The sequence below is a fragment of the Acipenser ruthenus genome, chromosome 48 (genome assembly GCF_902713425.1).
Source record: "Acipenser ruthenus chromosome 48, fAciRut3.2 maternal haplotype, whole genome shotgun sequence".
NCBI lineage: Eukaryota > Metazoa > Chordata > Actinopteri > Acipenseriformes > Acipenseridae > Acipenser > Acipenser ruthenus.
Window position 1 is genome coordinate 8,941,200 of NC_081236.1, and position 14,061 is coordinate 8,955,260.

The following is a 14,061-nucleotide window of genomic DNA, read 5'->3' on the forward strand; positions in this document are numbered from 1 at the left end:
TATATACTGGAGACGCCGGGTCTCGGCAGCGATAGCAGGTGGGATTGATCAAGCAATTCCGACCCATTGCGCGCTCTGGAGGATCAATTGAGGAAATCGACACGCATTGCGTCATTAATTAAATTAAACTCAGAAAACAAAATACTGCTAATGATGATGATGATGATGATAATTGGGGACACCCGATCAGCAGTTAATCACGCGTGATTAAGACCACGTGTTGACTCTTCAGTTCAATCTCAGTCAGGTGCTGTGATCGGGGCGCGTGTGAACGGAAGCGGTGTGATTCTGAGGGCTTTATAAACCCCGGGGCGCGCCGTGTCCCAACAAGCGAGCGAACGAACGCAGCGGCTTCTTTCTGTTGGAGAGAAGCGCGGGTTTGTTAGTGACTGGTGATCTGTGGTGGACACGGCTGGAGAAATCGTATTGAGATGGGGTTCAGGCTGCTTTTAGGGTGAGTTTAATTTTTTTAAATTGAATTTTAAGATAGATATAGATGTTGTTTCACTATTCGTGGACTGTGGTTATCACATTTTCAAGCAATTCCACCAATTCCTCTATCTGTGCACATTTAAAATAATTAACAATTTAGCATAGTCCTTGGTCTGTAAGTTAATTTGAACTTTAGCATTCTACTTCAGTTAACTGGCTACTGCGGATGAGTGTGCCGGATGTCTAAGAATTCATATGTATGTGATTTATTATTATTATTATTATTATTATTATTATTGTTATTATTATTATTGTTCCAGAGTTGCCTGGTTATGCGCGGTGTTGCCGGCTGGCTTGGTCGCTCAGGACTTGTCGGGTAAGATCAATATTCACTCCGAAGAACAGTCTCCAGTCTGCAGCGTAATATATCTGTATCACTTGGGTTCATGTGGTACTTGTGTGTCTTTGGTTCACAAACCCAACTCTACACTAATGTTGGGGTATTTAATGTTACCCAGTTGGGCTAGTCCAGGACTCCCGCTAACTGGAATCTGTGTATTCTGTCTATCACAGTATTATCAGATATGTTTAATAAATTGATTGACCGCCCTTGTATACAGAATAAAAGGGTGATGGCTCTCGGGGCAGATCAGATAATTGACAGTCACTCGAGATGCTTAATGAAGAGAATTAATTGAACTGGGAACTCTCCCTTGATGATTTGGCATGTAACGTTTAGACTTCCTGAACGTTGTAGTTGGTTCAAGTTATGAGTATTCTATTAATTGATTGAATTGGCAGCTTTGTTTAGGCTTATGAAACGCTATATAGCCAACTTAAAAAAACGTTTTATCTATTCTATTTAATATGGTGTGTGACTTTGTGTTGCCGGTGTTCTTAAATAACGGAGCGGCTCTGTGCGTTCATTTCTGACTTCAGGTAACTTTGTGACCGAGTGCCGGGATCGGTACTTCTGGATGTCAACCAATGGCAAGTTTGCCGGCGGTAACTTTCGCTTTGACGTCATCGGTAAGTTGGGTCGGTTTAAGAAACGGCAGCTGTGCGGGCATTTGGGTTTTGAGTATAGGGTAAAACGTTGGGTCTTTTTTTTTTTTGTTAATAAAAACCTTGTAGGGTATCGGAATTAAAGTAATTTAAAGGAAACTCTTATTGGCTGGTTAAGAGTGCCACAGATAAACGGAATCTCTGAAATGATTTCAATCCCTATGGGATTTGCTCGGTAGCCCGTTGCGATGTTCTCCCTCATTTTTATCCCCCTTCCAGATAGAAGCGGGGTTTACCCGCTGAATGACAGCTACGCAGCGGCGTGCGGGTTTACGTATTCCTTCAACCTTCCCGGAGACTTGATCTTCAGAGCGTCGTTCTTGGCCTGTCACGTGGAGAGCGTGGTGAGTACGTCACTGCAGTAAAAAAAAAACCCGCTTCACACTCGTACACTGCAACGCTGGACTGAAAAAACACACATGCACCTATATAATCCTGTTCCCTTTATCAATTACAATGTTCATTAAGTCTGCAATCGGCAGGTAAACATCTCGCAATGGCAACGCATTCATTTGAAGTCGGTTTGGTGCATTAAGTTCCTTTCAATTGAAAGAGGTGAACTATCTCAGAAATGGTCTCCCATTCCTTTTAGGGGTGCAATGGTCTTGTCATCCACCCTGTTTTTGGAAGTCCTAGCCCCGTATGCCACTTGTGAAGAAGTCTCCCGTACCGACCGGTTCTTTCTCTGTTGTCTCTAGAATGACGTCTCCTATGCGCTTCAGTACCGCTTCGTGAGACTGGACTCTCTGGGCAGAGAGACGGTCCACCCCTTCTCCCTGTCCTGCAGGATGGAGAGCCCCTGGAACCCCCGTGAGATCGTCTGTGAGGATAACTACATGGAGGTGAAGGGGACCCCCGAAACTAGGGTTCACAATTGAGCAATGTATCTGCTCCTATTAATAGATCAATCACATCCTAGTGATTTAAGGATGGAAATGACTCCTATTGCATAGCAGTTTCACCCATTCCAGGTTTTATGATCAGCTTGATTTTACCCACAGTGTGTAGGTAACAACCTTGGGTGTCTTAATTGTAGTAAAACCAGGATTGGATCAAACTGCTTTGCATTGGGAGTCTTATTTTGCTCCCTGGGCAGCAGTGAAGTGGTGGTGCTGTACCCTTGAACAAGGTACTTTACCTAGTTTGCTCCAGTAAAAACCCAACTGTATAAATGGGTAAGTGTATATAAAAATAATGCGATATCTTGTAACAATTGTAAGTCGCCCTGGATAAGGGTGTCTGTTAAATTATTCTAACTAATGGAGTTCCACTTCAGGGGTAAACGCAATTCCTGTTGCATAGCAGTTTCACTTCCGGTCCAGGTTTTACTGTGAGCTTGATTTTAGCCACAGTGTGCCTAGGTAACAAGCTTGTCACAAAACCAGGCACGTCTCTGCCTGCTATGCATGGGGAGTCTTGGCTCCAATCCCTGCTGTTCAAACCTCCTGCCCCCAGGTGTCTGTCAGGAAGAATGTCCCGGTCATCGCTCAGGAAGGACTGGAGAAGGAGGACTGGGAAGCGGCTCTCTCCATAGTGAGTGAACTTTCAACTGGGATGGGGGGTGGGGGGGTACAGGGCTTCCCAGGTCCTGGAGGACCCCTTGTGTGTTTAATTCCGCCTGAGCGCTCAATTGAACTATTGGCTTAAGACCTTTAATTGTGTTCGGCGTCTAAATGGTTGGCAGTGTATTCAACTTTTAGAAGTAACTTAAGTTGAGGACAATTGCAGGTTTAAGCACTATTAGATGAATGAAGGGTGTAAGCAATTGATAAACTGGTTGGAATGAGAATCTGCAAGTGCAGGGGGTCCCCAGGATGGGGGGGGGGGGGTCTGGTGTAGAGCAGGGTTGTCAAACTGTTCCTGGTGGACCACAGTGTCTTCAACCCACAGCTCTGAAGCACTTCGTTTCATTTGATTAATAGGACGCATTACCATCTCTCCCGGGCCTCTGTTTGTATAGGTAGTGTACCTTGAATGAATTTTCTGGAATCCACCAAGACCATGCATAAATATTAACCCTATCCAATTGGTTCAAGTAAGTTCATTTGAGAGAAGCTGGAATGGACACTGTCCCTCGGAGTGGAGTTTGATGCCTCTGGTGTAGAGGTTTCTTTCTGTAGCGCTTGCAGTGCCTCTTGTGGACGCTCTCTGAACTGCACCTCTTGCAGCTCCCCCGAATGGCTCTGGGTCTCGGCTGGCTTTTCGTTGTGTTGCTCTGCAGGCACAGGGAGCGGTGATGTCCGAGTGGCAGGTGGTGTTCCACCAGACCGGGATGCCCCCCAAAACCATGACCGCCGAGGACGCCCGTACTGCAGGATACCTCGTCAACTCCACGTCCAGCCGCATCATCTTCAGGTCGCCCTACGGCATGCCCATGTCCGAGGTGCTCCTGGTGAGTTCTTAAAATACTGTGATCCCAAACCAGCTTCCATTATTTAATAGCGTGCTTTTGTGTGTTAACATCTGAGGGCTCTCCAGAAATATACAGCAAGGCAAAAAATAGGATGTTGACGAACTTGACGTTTTTAAATGCTGATGGATTTAAAGTTAAATCTCTTTTGCTATTAACTTAATTTTCTGAATTTTAATTTTTTGGCTATAGCTGCCTTCTCAATTTTGCATAGGACTAGGAGTAAAATCGAGCCCAATTTAATATGCTGTTTTGAACAATTTAGATCTATTTAATGTGTAATGTAAAGTATTTTGTATTGCAAGATGCCATAATAGTAGTCTAGGAATGACTTAAGCAGAGGCGCGGGGCTCGTCGCGGTCTCTGCTCCGGTGAGGCGCGGGGCTTGTCGCGGTCTCTGCTGCAACGCTCTTCTCTATCCTCAGGTGTCGGGGATCCCTGTGGAAGCCATCAGAGCCACTGTGTTCTACAAGCAGAGGTGGATGCTGCTATTGGTGGACACTTCAGCTGCCTGCGCCAAGAGTGAGTCGCGAGGAGCACAGCAATCCTAGGAGGGCTAATGGTCGGGAAGCATTACCTGAGCTGGGAACTTAAGTGGAACAGTCTAGTGCATTGTACACTTGACTTTGAATTGGCTACACTTTGACACGCTATGTGGAACTCATTCTTCCACAACCTATTAACCCATTAAGTGACATTGTCCTCATTTTGAGGGTGGGTGTAACTTTTTGTATTTGAGCATGTGACTGACATAGCTCCATGTTAAATCTCTACCCTATAACAGTATGTCAAACTGCATAAATTCTCCAAAATTAGTTCTGGTGCTAGTGTTTTAGAAGTGCTTCATCTTCCATGCATTAAGACCATAAACATATTGTCATCTGACTTTTTAAAAAGTCTATAAAAACAAATCCCTTTTCTACACCAAGGGGGGGAAAGAATAGTATACCATGGCAAAATGCCTTGTGTTTCATCTCTTTCCAGACCCCTCTGTTTTCGATGGCACCTACTTGAGCTGGGTCACCCCAAGGCTCATCACCCCGCTGGTCCTGCATCCCACCAAGTTCCTGGATAAACTGATCACGATGGGGGTGGAGGGGAGGGGCCTGGATGAGGTCGCTGCTACCAGCAGGGGGTACCAGCTGCTAGTCAACAGCACTGCAGTGGAAATCCGCGTTCCCTTTGGAGCTGTGGGGGGGTATCGCAAGGTAAGATAGCCAGGGACCCTCTGGTTGGGTCTGTCTGTGGAGGCTTGGTGATTTTTAGAGAAGGGCTTTTTCCTGGCTTGACCCTGAGCGAGTCACTTCACCTCCTTGTGCTCTGTCCTTCGGATGAGACGTAAAACAAATGAGGTCCTGTTGGAAGTGACTCTGCAGTTGAGGATGCATAGTTCACACCCCCCCCCCCCCCCCTAGTCTCGTCAAGTTGCTTTAGAGAAGCGTCGTTCTAAATCAAAAGCCCCTTCTCCCTGGGGAAGGGGGTGTAGTGGCAGCAGTTTTGCGTGTCTTCTCCCTGTATCCGGGGAAAATCCCTTGTTAACTACTTGGCCTAAGTTATTGCATATGAGAATCTGGGGATATAGGGGGGGGGGGGGGAGTCTGTTTTGTTTCTTAGCAGATGCTTTTATCCAAGGTGACTTGGAGACTAGGGTGTGTGAACTATGCATCAGCTGCAGAGTCACTTGCAACAATATCTCCCCCGAAAGACTGAGCACAAGGAGGTGAAGTGACTTGCTCAGGGTCACACAATGAGTCAGATGTTGTACTGATTTCTATATCTAACCCCTGTCTTTTTACAGAGTCATGTGATTGATAACAAGTACAACCAGGTGTATGAGATTGACCTTTTCCTGGAGCACCAATGGGCTGACGACCTGTGGGAGGTGACCCAGCACCGCTCCTTCAAGCCAGCCCGCTCCCCCTACCTCCCTGAGACCCCTTATGTGGTGAACAGTGAGTACTCTCCACAGCCCTGCACTGTAGGGGTAACCTTGGAGCACGCGATTGGGGGGTGAACAGGGTTAGAAACTCTAGTGTTGCTGCACCCAGTCCTGGGGTTCAGAGCTCTGCAGTTATGTTTCTTGCGCTTCACCTCTCTAATCCCTGCTCTCAGACACCGTCCCGAGTGAGAAGGGCTTCACAGTGACCCTTGGTAACTTCAAGCCGGACGTTGAGCTGAAGAACCTGACCCTCAACGGGGTTCCTCTGACCCTTCCCGAGGCCCAGAACAGAGGCGTGAAGATCAACGAGGTCCAGCACCCCAACGGCACCAAGGACTTCGTCCTGAAGGTCCCCTTCAACAACCCGCTGGTCTCTGTAGAGGTGAGGATTTTACCCACTCGAATAAGGAGGTACCAAACCATTGAACACAACCATACCAATGGGGGGGGAAAGCCTCCTGTTCATAGTGAAAGCCAGCTTAATTTATATACACGTGACCATGAGGTGTCGCAGGGGAAGGCTCTCGAACAAATCTGCAACATGAATTATACAGGAAATCTAATATTGCACATGGACTGTATCATGCACGGTTTGAGAGTGGCCTGTCTGCAGCAGGTGACAGTCCAGGATTTTGGGGGGTGGGGTGGTTCTGTAACCTTTTGACCTGATTTTCTCTTGCAGTACATTGGGGCTCTCGTCAGGAGGTACACCTTGAACATCAACTACACCTTGAACATTGTCCCCCAGAATGAGCCATATTTTCACCCGGCTGCTATTGTGTGCGATGTAAAGGATGTTAGTAAGTGAACTGGAGGGGGGGGGGGGGGTGTGTGATTTCTTGACTAGTTAAATCTGTAAGAGCTTTGCCAGGTTCACCAACTTGCAACAACCCCATACCTGACATGGGCTACATTGTGACATTGACTTTTCTGTCTTCAACATTGTACCACCGATCTTGTATTGTATGTCGCCGACTGTTTCAAAGCCAATTGGATACAGAATGTGCCAAACTACAATGTGGAGATTTTGTAGTCAACATTTGTTGACCGACCTACCAATCCCTTCCCTCTAGATCTTCCTGATGTCAAAAGCTTTTGTACGAACCGCAGCGTGGTCTTCGAAGTGACCCCGGGCAACATGGACTCCAGCTGGGAGCTGTGCATTGGGAGCCGCCCTCTACCCTACACCATCGTTGAACCCAAGATCACCATCGAGTTGCCACTCTTTAGCATTGGCTACATCTATGAGGTGAGGATCTCCCCAGGGGTTTAACAATGAATCCAGGGCTAGCACTGTCTGGTCAACTGGTAGCCTCTACCGAGGGACTTCTATGCCCAGCCATGCAGAGAATTGACCATTGGGTTGGTTAGTTTTAGTTGCCATTAATCTTGCTACACTCTGTAGGACTGATTTGTTACTGATTGAAATTCTCGCACCAACGCAGGCTTTCTGTAGGTAAATCTAAGTGACATCTTGTTTTCTAATACATTTTGAACACTACTCCTAGATGCACCCCCAAACTGAGGCAGCATGCTTGGTTTCAGAGGTATCAAACTCCCCAGGCTTGTTCACTTCAAGTACGTTGCTCCAAGGGTACTGCCAGCCGTGACGTGTCCCTTGCTTCCTCCCTCCCCAGGACATCTCTCTGAGGGGCCTCACCGTTCGAGTGGAGCTGAACATGAGGAACGTCAAGACCTTGCAGGTCGAGAAGCAGTTTGTGCAACGCTGCCCAATCCCGACCAGGGAGCTGCTGGGTGAGGAGGACTCCTTCACTGTGGTGGACGCCTCGCAGAGTCCTGACCACGCTTCTCACCAGAACTAGCCACTCCAAGGATCCTATTGCCATGCATTCTGAGCCTGTGGGACTTCCGTTCTTGAATGTCCTTCAGATTTTTGAAGTGGTCCCCAGTTTATGGCTGATCTAGTTGCAGAGTTCAGGGTCTTGAGTTTTCATGTCTGTTGGGAATCCTAGCTCTGATATAAGAACTCTAATTAAGTAGCCTTTTGTTTTTGGAGACGACTTAATTGACAAGTTGAATTCACTTGTTGCCACTGTAAATATTTAGTTAATTGCAATCTTGATCAATGTGTTGGAATTCCTTTGGGGAACCCTGCTTTTAACTTGCATGCAAGTCCTAGCAAAAAATGGTTGCACTGTAGTCAATCTGGCTGCATGGAAGCTGGGTGTGAAGAGCTAGCTTGAGGTAGGGTTAGGACAAGGAGTTGAGGAGAATGACACTAGTCCAGCTTGAAGTGTAGACCTCTGACTTGCAGGATCTGGTGATGTTATTGGGGTAGCATGGCGTTGCCTTGATTCTGTCTGGTCTCTAATTCATTCTCCTCCCCCGCCACAGTGTGCTTTCCTAACGGAGTGGTGACGGTGGTGGCTGTCACCATGGAGCCCATACCATTAGTGGATCCCAGCAAGACAACCCTGCTGGACAAGACCTGCAAACCCAAAGAGTTTGACTCGACCAGGGCTCTCTTCACCTTTGGGGTGAACACCTGTGGGACCAGGAGCCAGGTGAGCTGGGGCTTCCTGTGTGGTGTTGTGGGTCAAGGCAATGGTCCTTCATACAGGTCTGGCACTGGTAGACCTGCACTGGATCATTTGGTTGTGTTTTTTAACATTGTTTTATCCAAAGCAACTGGGGAGTGGTTGACTATGCATTAACTGTCTGGTAGTCTTTAGATTTTGCTATTGGGAGGTCAGCTTTGTATTGCCAGCATGCTTTTCTGGCTCCTGTGTTTTCAGATTGTGGGTAACTACCTGATCTACGAGAACGAGGTGCTGTATACCAGAGCGCTGTTCCCACCCAATGCTCCAGTCATCACCAGGGACTCTGAATACAGGTGAGCACAGGGAGTCTCCTGGTTCACAGGGAACTGTGGTGATGTCATAGGCTGTGACATCACACAGCCCATTTGCCCTGAACCGGACTACCCAGCTGGACCATGCAGTCCGTTTTACACACGACTCCAGCCCCTGATCTAAACCCGTGTGTCGTTACCTCGTAGGCTGACGATCCGCTGTCGTTACCCCCTCAACGACACCCTGACGCTGGCTGCTGAAAGGAAGGCGGTCCCTGCTCCAGCCCCCTACTCTGTGCGGGGGCTTGGGTCCCTGCACGTCCGATCTTATGACCCTATGAGCAGAGGTACAGAGTATCTAGCAAGCTGAACCAGGCTTGTCTCCTGGGACTAAAGGATAGAAAATCTCTTCAACAGTTTGCTTTGATCCATTGTTTGTGCTGCCAGCTGGTTAACTTTGCTTATGGTAAATGACTGAACACTCTGTGTGGAGAGAGATGACTTCAAGGTCTTCATTGAACATTGGCTGCATCAAAAATCATTAAATGTTCTACTTGGCATTTACTGTTTCAGCTGAGCATTTTAAATGGAACATTTCTTTAGAGATCTGTCCATTTTGAAATGGATGTGCTTTTCATGTTGTATGGTAGCCCTCTCTCTGTCTTTTTAAGCCTTTTAGCATTTTACCAAATCCTTATTTTGTTTTGCAGCCAAGAGTCCCAGAGATGTTCTGAATCTGAAGGCTCGGCTAGCCAGGGGTGAGTTGAACTCTGTCTTCACTTCCACTTGGCAAATTCTGCTCTGTAGTCTTCATTCTAAACTCCCAGAGCTGGTCACATTGGCCCACTGTCAGGATTAGACTACAACTTCCATGAGCCCCTGTCCTTGCTATGAAGGGAGTCCTGAACTCCAGTGCTTCAAAAGCACAGCAGTGACTACAATTTTTTTTCTCCCCTCTAGATGTGAGCTACTCCCAGTTCTACTCTGCATTCCCCGTGTCCCAGTCTCTGCTGGAGCCCGTGTTTCTGCAGGTTGAGCTCCAGCAGCCTCATGGCCAGACTGACCACCTTATCCTGCAGGACTGCTGGGCCACACTGGCCCCTGAACTGGACTCCAGCCCTCAATGGGACCTGGTCACTGACAGGTGAGGGGTCTGCTAGTCCTCTAGCGCTGCCCATTTCAGCTGTGCTTTCAATGCAGGCTTGTCATGACTCCTGTTCCTGTCTCTCTGCAGCTGCCTGGTCACTGGAGACTCGTACAGGACCCACTTCCACCCAGTGCCGGCCAGCACTCTCACCAGGAGCTCCCCCCAGCTCCAGAGGCTTGAGGTGCAGGCACAGCAGTCTAGCAAGGACTCTGCCTTCTGGAGACAGGTTAGTGCCCCCTCTCTGACTTGAACCTGGGACGATTCACTCCATGCAAAGTGCTTCAGTAGGAATGCTTTTATTAAACTTCAATAGGAAAGAGGGATTGATGCACTACTGACTTCAGCCACAGTGTGGCAGTGTTCTCCTGTTTAACGAGAGCTGCTTCTGTCCCTCCCCAGGTGTATTTCCATTGCATGGCTGTGGTTTGTGATCCCAACCTGGAGGATACCTGCAATAAGACTTGTGTGCCTGGAGCCCAGAGATCTGGTGAGCATCTGGAGATCAGTCCTGTAATACAAGCAAGCATGACCAGCTGCAGTACAGCATCAACGCTGCTGTATTGAAGCTGCTATCGTTGAGTGAAGGGAATACAAAGCCTAATCTATTTAAGATATGAATATTCTGATGGGTCCTTCCTATGTGTAATATATACAATTCTCTATTTGAGTGTTTGTAAGATTTTTTTTTGTATTGTGCTGGTAATGCTCTCTGCATTGAGTGAGTATTTATAATGATGCATTTTTTCATGCAATATCTGTTGCAATTTTAATCCGAACCATTAAACCTGAACACTTCATTACAGTAAAATGAATGCAAAGAAATTTGACTTTGTATTCTATAAAACCCACAAGTCAAACCTCAGAGCTGGCAATAGTCCTTTATCTGTACCCTGGTGAGAGTTGTTTCAATTTTGTCTTTCTCTCAGCCCGTAGTGTGGATCGATACAGCCAGATCAGAGGCTACGTTTCTGCCGGGCCGGTCCAATTGGTAGCAGAAGGACAAGTCCTGGACCTTCAAACAGCAGGTGAGACCTTGAGAGAGTTCTGTTGAATATCCTGGTCATTTGAATTCTAACCCTCCTCATCCGATGCTATGGAGGGGATGCCTTTCTATATATATATATATATATATATATATATATATATATATTTATATATGAATGAGGCTTGCTGCTCCAGAGCTTAAAGGGGGTCTATTAGCAGGAGATTCAAATCCCAGCTCAGCCACTGACTCGCTGTGTGACCGTGAATAAGTCACTTCACCTCCTTGTGCTCCGTCCTTCGGATGAGACGCCAAACAAACAAGGTCCTATTGGAAGTGACTCTGCAGCAGTTGTGATGCAGAGTTCACATCCCTAGTCTAAGTCGCTTTGGCGAAGTGTCTGCTAATCCACTAACTTCCAGTGTTTGCAGTAATAAACCACTAGATGGTGCTAAAGGAGCACAAAGCTTTATTTATTTTACTAGAAGCATGATCAGACTGTATCGGTAACCGGCTCAGGTATGTGTCTTATTAAAATATTAGTGTAAACAGAAATAGACAAAACTATCCAACTGGTCTTATTTCCATTCCTGTGATGCTAAATCGCTATCCTATAGCCGGTATGAAATATCAGTTCTGATTGTCCTTCAGAACTGGATGCAGCAATTTGTAGCCAAAACTAATTATTTAAATTGAGGACTTCTCACACCCCCCCAAACAAATAATAAATTCATGGATTTGCATAAAGATGGTGTTCAAATGTTAGTTTACTCTTTTAATGTTTAGTACCTCCATGCTAACTTGTAGAATTTCTTGAAGTTGCTAAGCAACGCTGACTGTAATTGGAGGCGTCTTGTGGCTCCCACGGGTCCTAGTGCTCACCCCGTCATGTTTTGAATTTCAGGTGACTCCCCCTTGGTTCCGGCGCTGGGCATGGCGTCCGCTCTCCTCGGAGTTCTGCTCGTCATTCTTGTTGCTGTCGGATTCAGGAGATGTTAAACTTGCTGTCTACCCCAATAAAGATTTTTGCATCTCGATTCTTGTGTGTCCTCCCATTGCTTTCTTGTACCCTGAAGGTACACCAGGAATCCAGCGCTGCTTGCTGTTCAAACAGTCTTTTAAGATAGTGTTTGGCTTTCATTCCAATTGAGCTCTTCATTACTTGATTACACCCTTAATTGAAATTATTTGTTTACTTAAATTTCTTAAATCTCTGCAGATTCTAAGTTATCTAGAAAAATCTTAAATCCTATATATAATTATAGCTCTGAAGTCTAGTAAGTGAATTTAGTTCAGTTGCGTAATTCGGCGCTCTGTTAGAAAAGTGACCGATTGAGGGGTCTCCCAGGACCGGGATTTGGGGAACCCTTTTTTTGAAAGGGGTAAAAGCTGCTAGCGTCTGGTCTCAATTCAAACCGATGCATACAGCTCTGGAGTGAATGGGTACCCGGTCAAACTCCACGCTATCGCTGTCAAACGTGACGCGTCCGGGTAAGGGAATGGCACGCAGAATTAAATCTACTGCATTCTGTAAGCAAAGTGCTAAAGACTTACTTACAGAAAGTTAAATTGCAAGGGAGGTCTGTCTGCGCTCCTCCTGTTCATGGTACCTGCACTCGGTCGGGTCACGCAGTGACGTCAGTGTAGGCATGGCTAGGTGGGTGTCCGTTCTATACTCCCCCCTCGCTCTGTGTGACGTGTCTCTCAATCGCCCCTGAATTCACAGCTGTGTCCCGTTTGCTGCACTTAAACTACCAGTTAGTGTAAAGTAGATGTTTTTGGGTATCTATGGCTAAAATGCAGTAACACCGCATTCACAAAACTTCCTGTTTTAATAATTGGGTTTAAGTCTTGGCTTTGCATCTTCAGATATCATGGTAGAAATCTCTCTCTCTGTGTCTCTCTCATATATATATTGTATATATGAGAAATAGTTGATAGGTACACAATGTTTAAGGGATTTAATATATATTGCTACTTTTGTGTTAGAGCTGTACCTTTTCTCTCGCCTGTAAAGTTTTCTCTGTATTTGAAGGGTAATCAGGTTAGCTGGCGCATCGTGTCCACCCCTCGCCTCTCCGTTCAGTTCAAGAGGAGCGTTTCATTACAATCCAGGGACCCTGCTGCTCCGATTGTGAGGGTGCGTTTCATTACAATCCAGGGACCCCGCTGCTCCGATTGTGAGGGAGCGTTTCATTACAATCCAGGGACCCCGCTGCTTCGATTGTGAGGGAGCGTTTCATTACAATCCAGGGACCCTGCTGCTCCGATTGTGAGGGAGCGTTTCATTACAATCCAGGGACCCCGCTGCTACGATTGCGAGGGCGCGTTTCATTACAATCCAGGGACCCTGCTGCTCCGATTGTGAGGGAGCGTTTCATTACAATCCAGGGACCCCTCTGCTCCGATTGTGAGGGAGCGTTTCATTACAATCCAGGGACCCCGCTGCTCCGATTGTGAGGGAGCGTTTCATTACAATCCAGGGACCCCGCTGCTCCGATTGTGAGGGAGCGTTTCATTACAATCCAGGGACCCCGCTGCTCCGATTGTGAGGGAGCGTTTCATTACAATCCAGGGACCCTGCTGCTCAGATTGTGAGGGAGCGTTTCATTACAATCCAGGGACCCTGCTGCTCAGATTGTGAGGGAGCGTTTCATTACAATCCAGGGACCCCGCTGCTACGATTGTGAGGGAGCGTTTCATTACAATCCAGGGACCCCGCTGCTCCGATTGTGAGGGAGCGTTTCATTACAATCCAGGGACCCCGCTGCTCCGATTGTGAGGGAGCGTTTCATTACAATCCAGGGACCCCGCTGCTCCGATTGTGAGGGCGCATTTCATTACAATCCAGGGACCCCGCTGCTCCGATTGTGAGGGAGCGTTTCATTACAATCCAGGGACCCCGCTGCTCCGATTGTGAGGGAGCGTTTCATGGCTGTTTCTTCCGCGGCAGCACCGTGGTGTGTACACGCTGTTGACATGCATCGTGTGTAGCCGTGGCAATGGGTGCACAGCCACAAAATAAATAAAGATATATGTATTTTGCATGACGTTTTTGACAAGTTAGCCCCTCAGTGCGTGAAAAGGTGACTTTGTTATTTTTCTATATAGGTGAGAGTCACTGGAGAGGAGTGACGTTAGCCTATTACGTAACAAATCATAAAAGATTAGTTTTTTTTTTTACATTCGTTAGAATCATACCCTGTGACGTCACGTGTGTTCGGGGGAGGGGGGGGGCGTGTCTGACGGCGTGGATTGACACACGGGGGCGGAG

General features: G+C 47.1%; 1 protein-coding gene across 1 annotated transcript; it reads left to right on the forward strand.

Moving 5' to 3' along the window:
- The first annotated feature begins 372 nt into the window (after positions 1-372).
- On the forward strand, positions 373-11,824 carry LOC131721141 (uncharacterized). The gene is made up of 23 exons (XM_059014352.1): positions 373-454; positions 753-808; positions 1,372-1,461; positions 1,717-1,841; positions 2,196-2,339; positions 2,953-3,030; positions 3,719-3,889; positions 4,333-4,429; positions 4,892-5,115; positions 5,706-5,859; positions 6,020-6,228; positions 6,529-6,646; positions 6,920-7,095; positions 7,484-7,601; positions 8,202-8,371; positions 8,603-8,700; positions 8,866-9,005; positions 9,369-9,416; positions 9,619-9,802; positions 9,893-10,031; positions 10,205-10,292; positions 10,732-10,830; positions 11,692-11,824. The coding sequence occupies exons 1-23, from the start codon at positions 432-434 to the stop codon at positions 11,784-11,786; spliced, it is 2,844 nt and encodes a 947-aa protein (XP_058870335.1). The 5' UTR covers positions 373-431; the 3' UTR covers positions 11,787-11,824.
- Positions 11,825-14,061: the final 2,237 nt, after the last annotated feature.

What these genes read in the sequence shown, in the direction of transcription:
- LOC131721141 (XM_059014352.1), top strand. Translation starts at nt 432, where the DNA reads ATGGGGTTCAGGCTGCTTTTAGG. An exon ending in GGTCGCTCAGGACTTGTCGG is followed by an intron (nt 809 to 1,371) that starts GTAAGATCAATA and finishes TTCTGACTTCAG; the next exon opens with GTAACTTTGTGACCGAGTGC. An exon ending in CTGTGGGGGGGTATCGCAAG is followed by an intron (nt 5,116 to 5,705) that starts GTAAGATAGCCA and finishes GTCTTTTTACAG; the next exon opens with AGTCATGTGATTGATAACAA.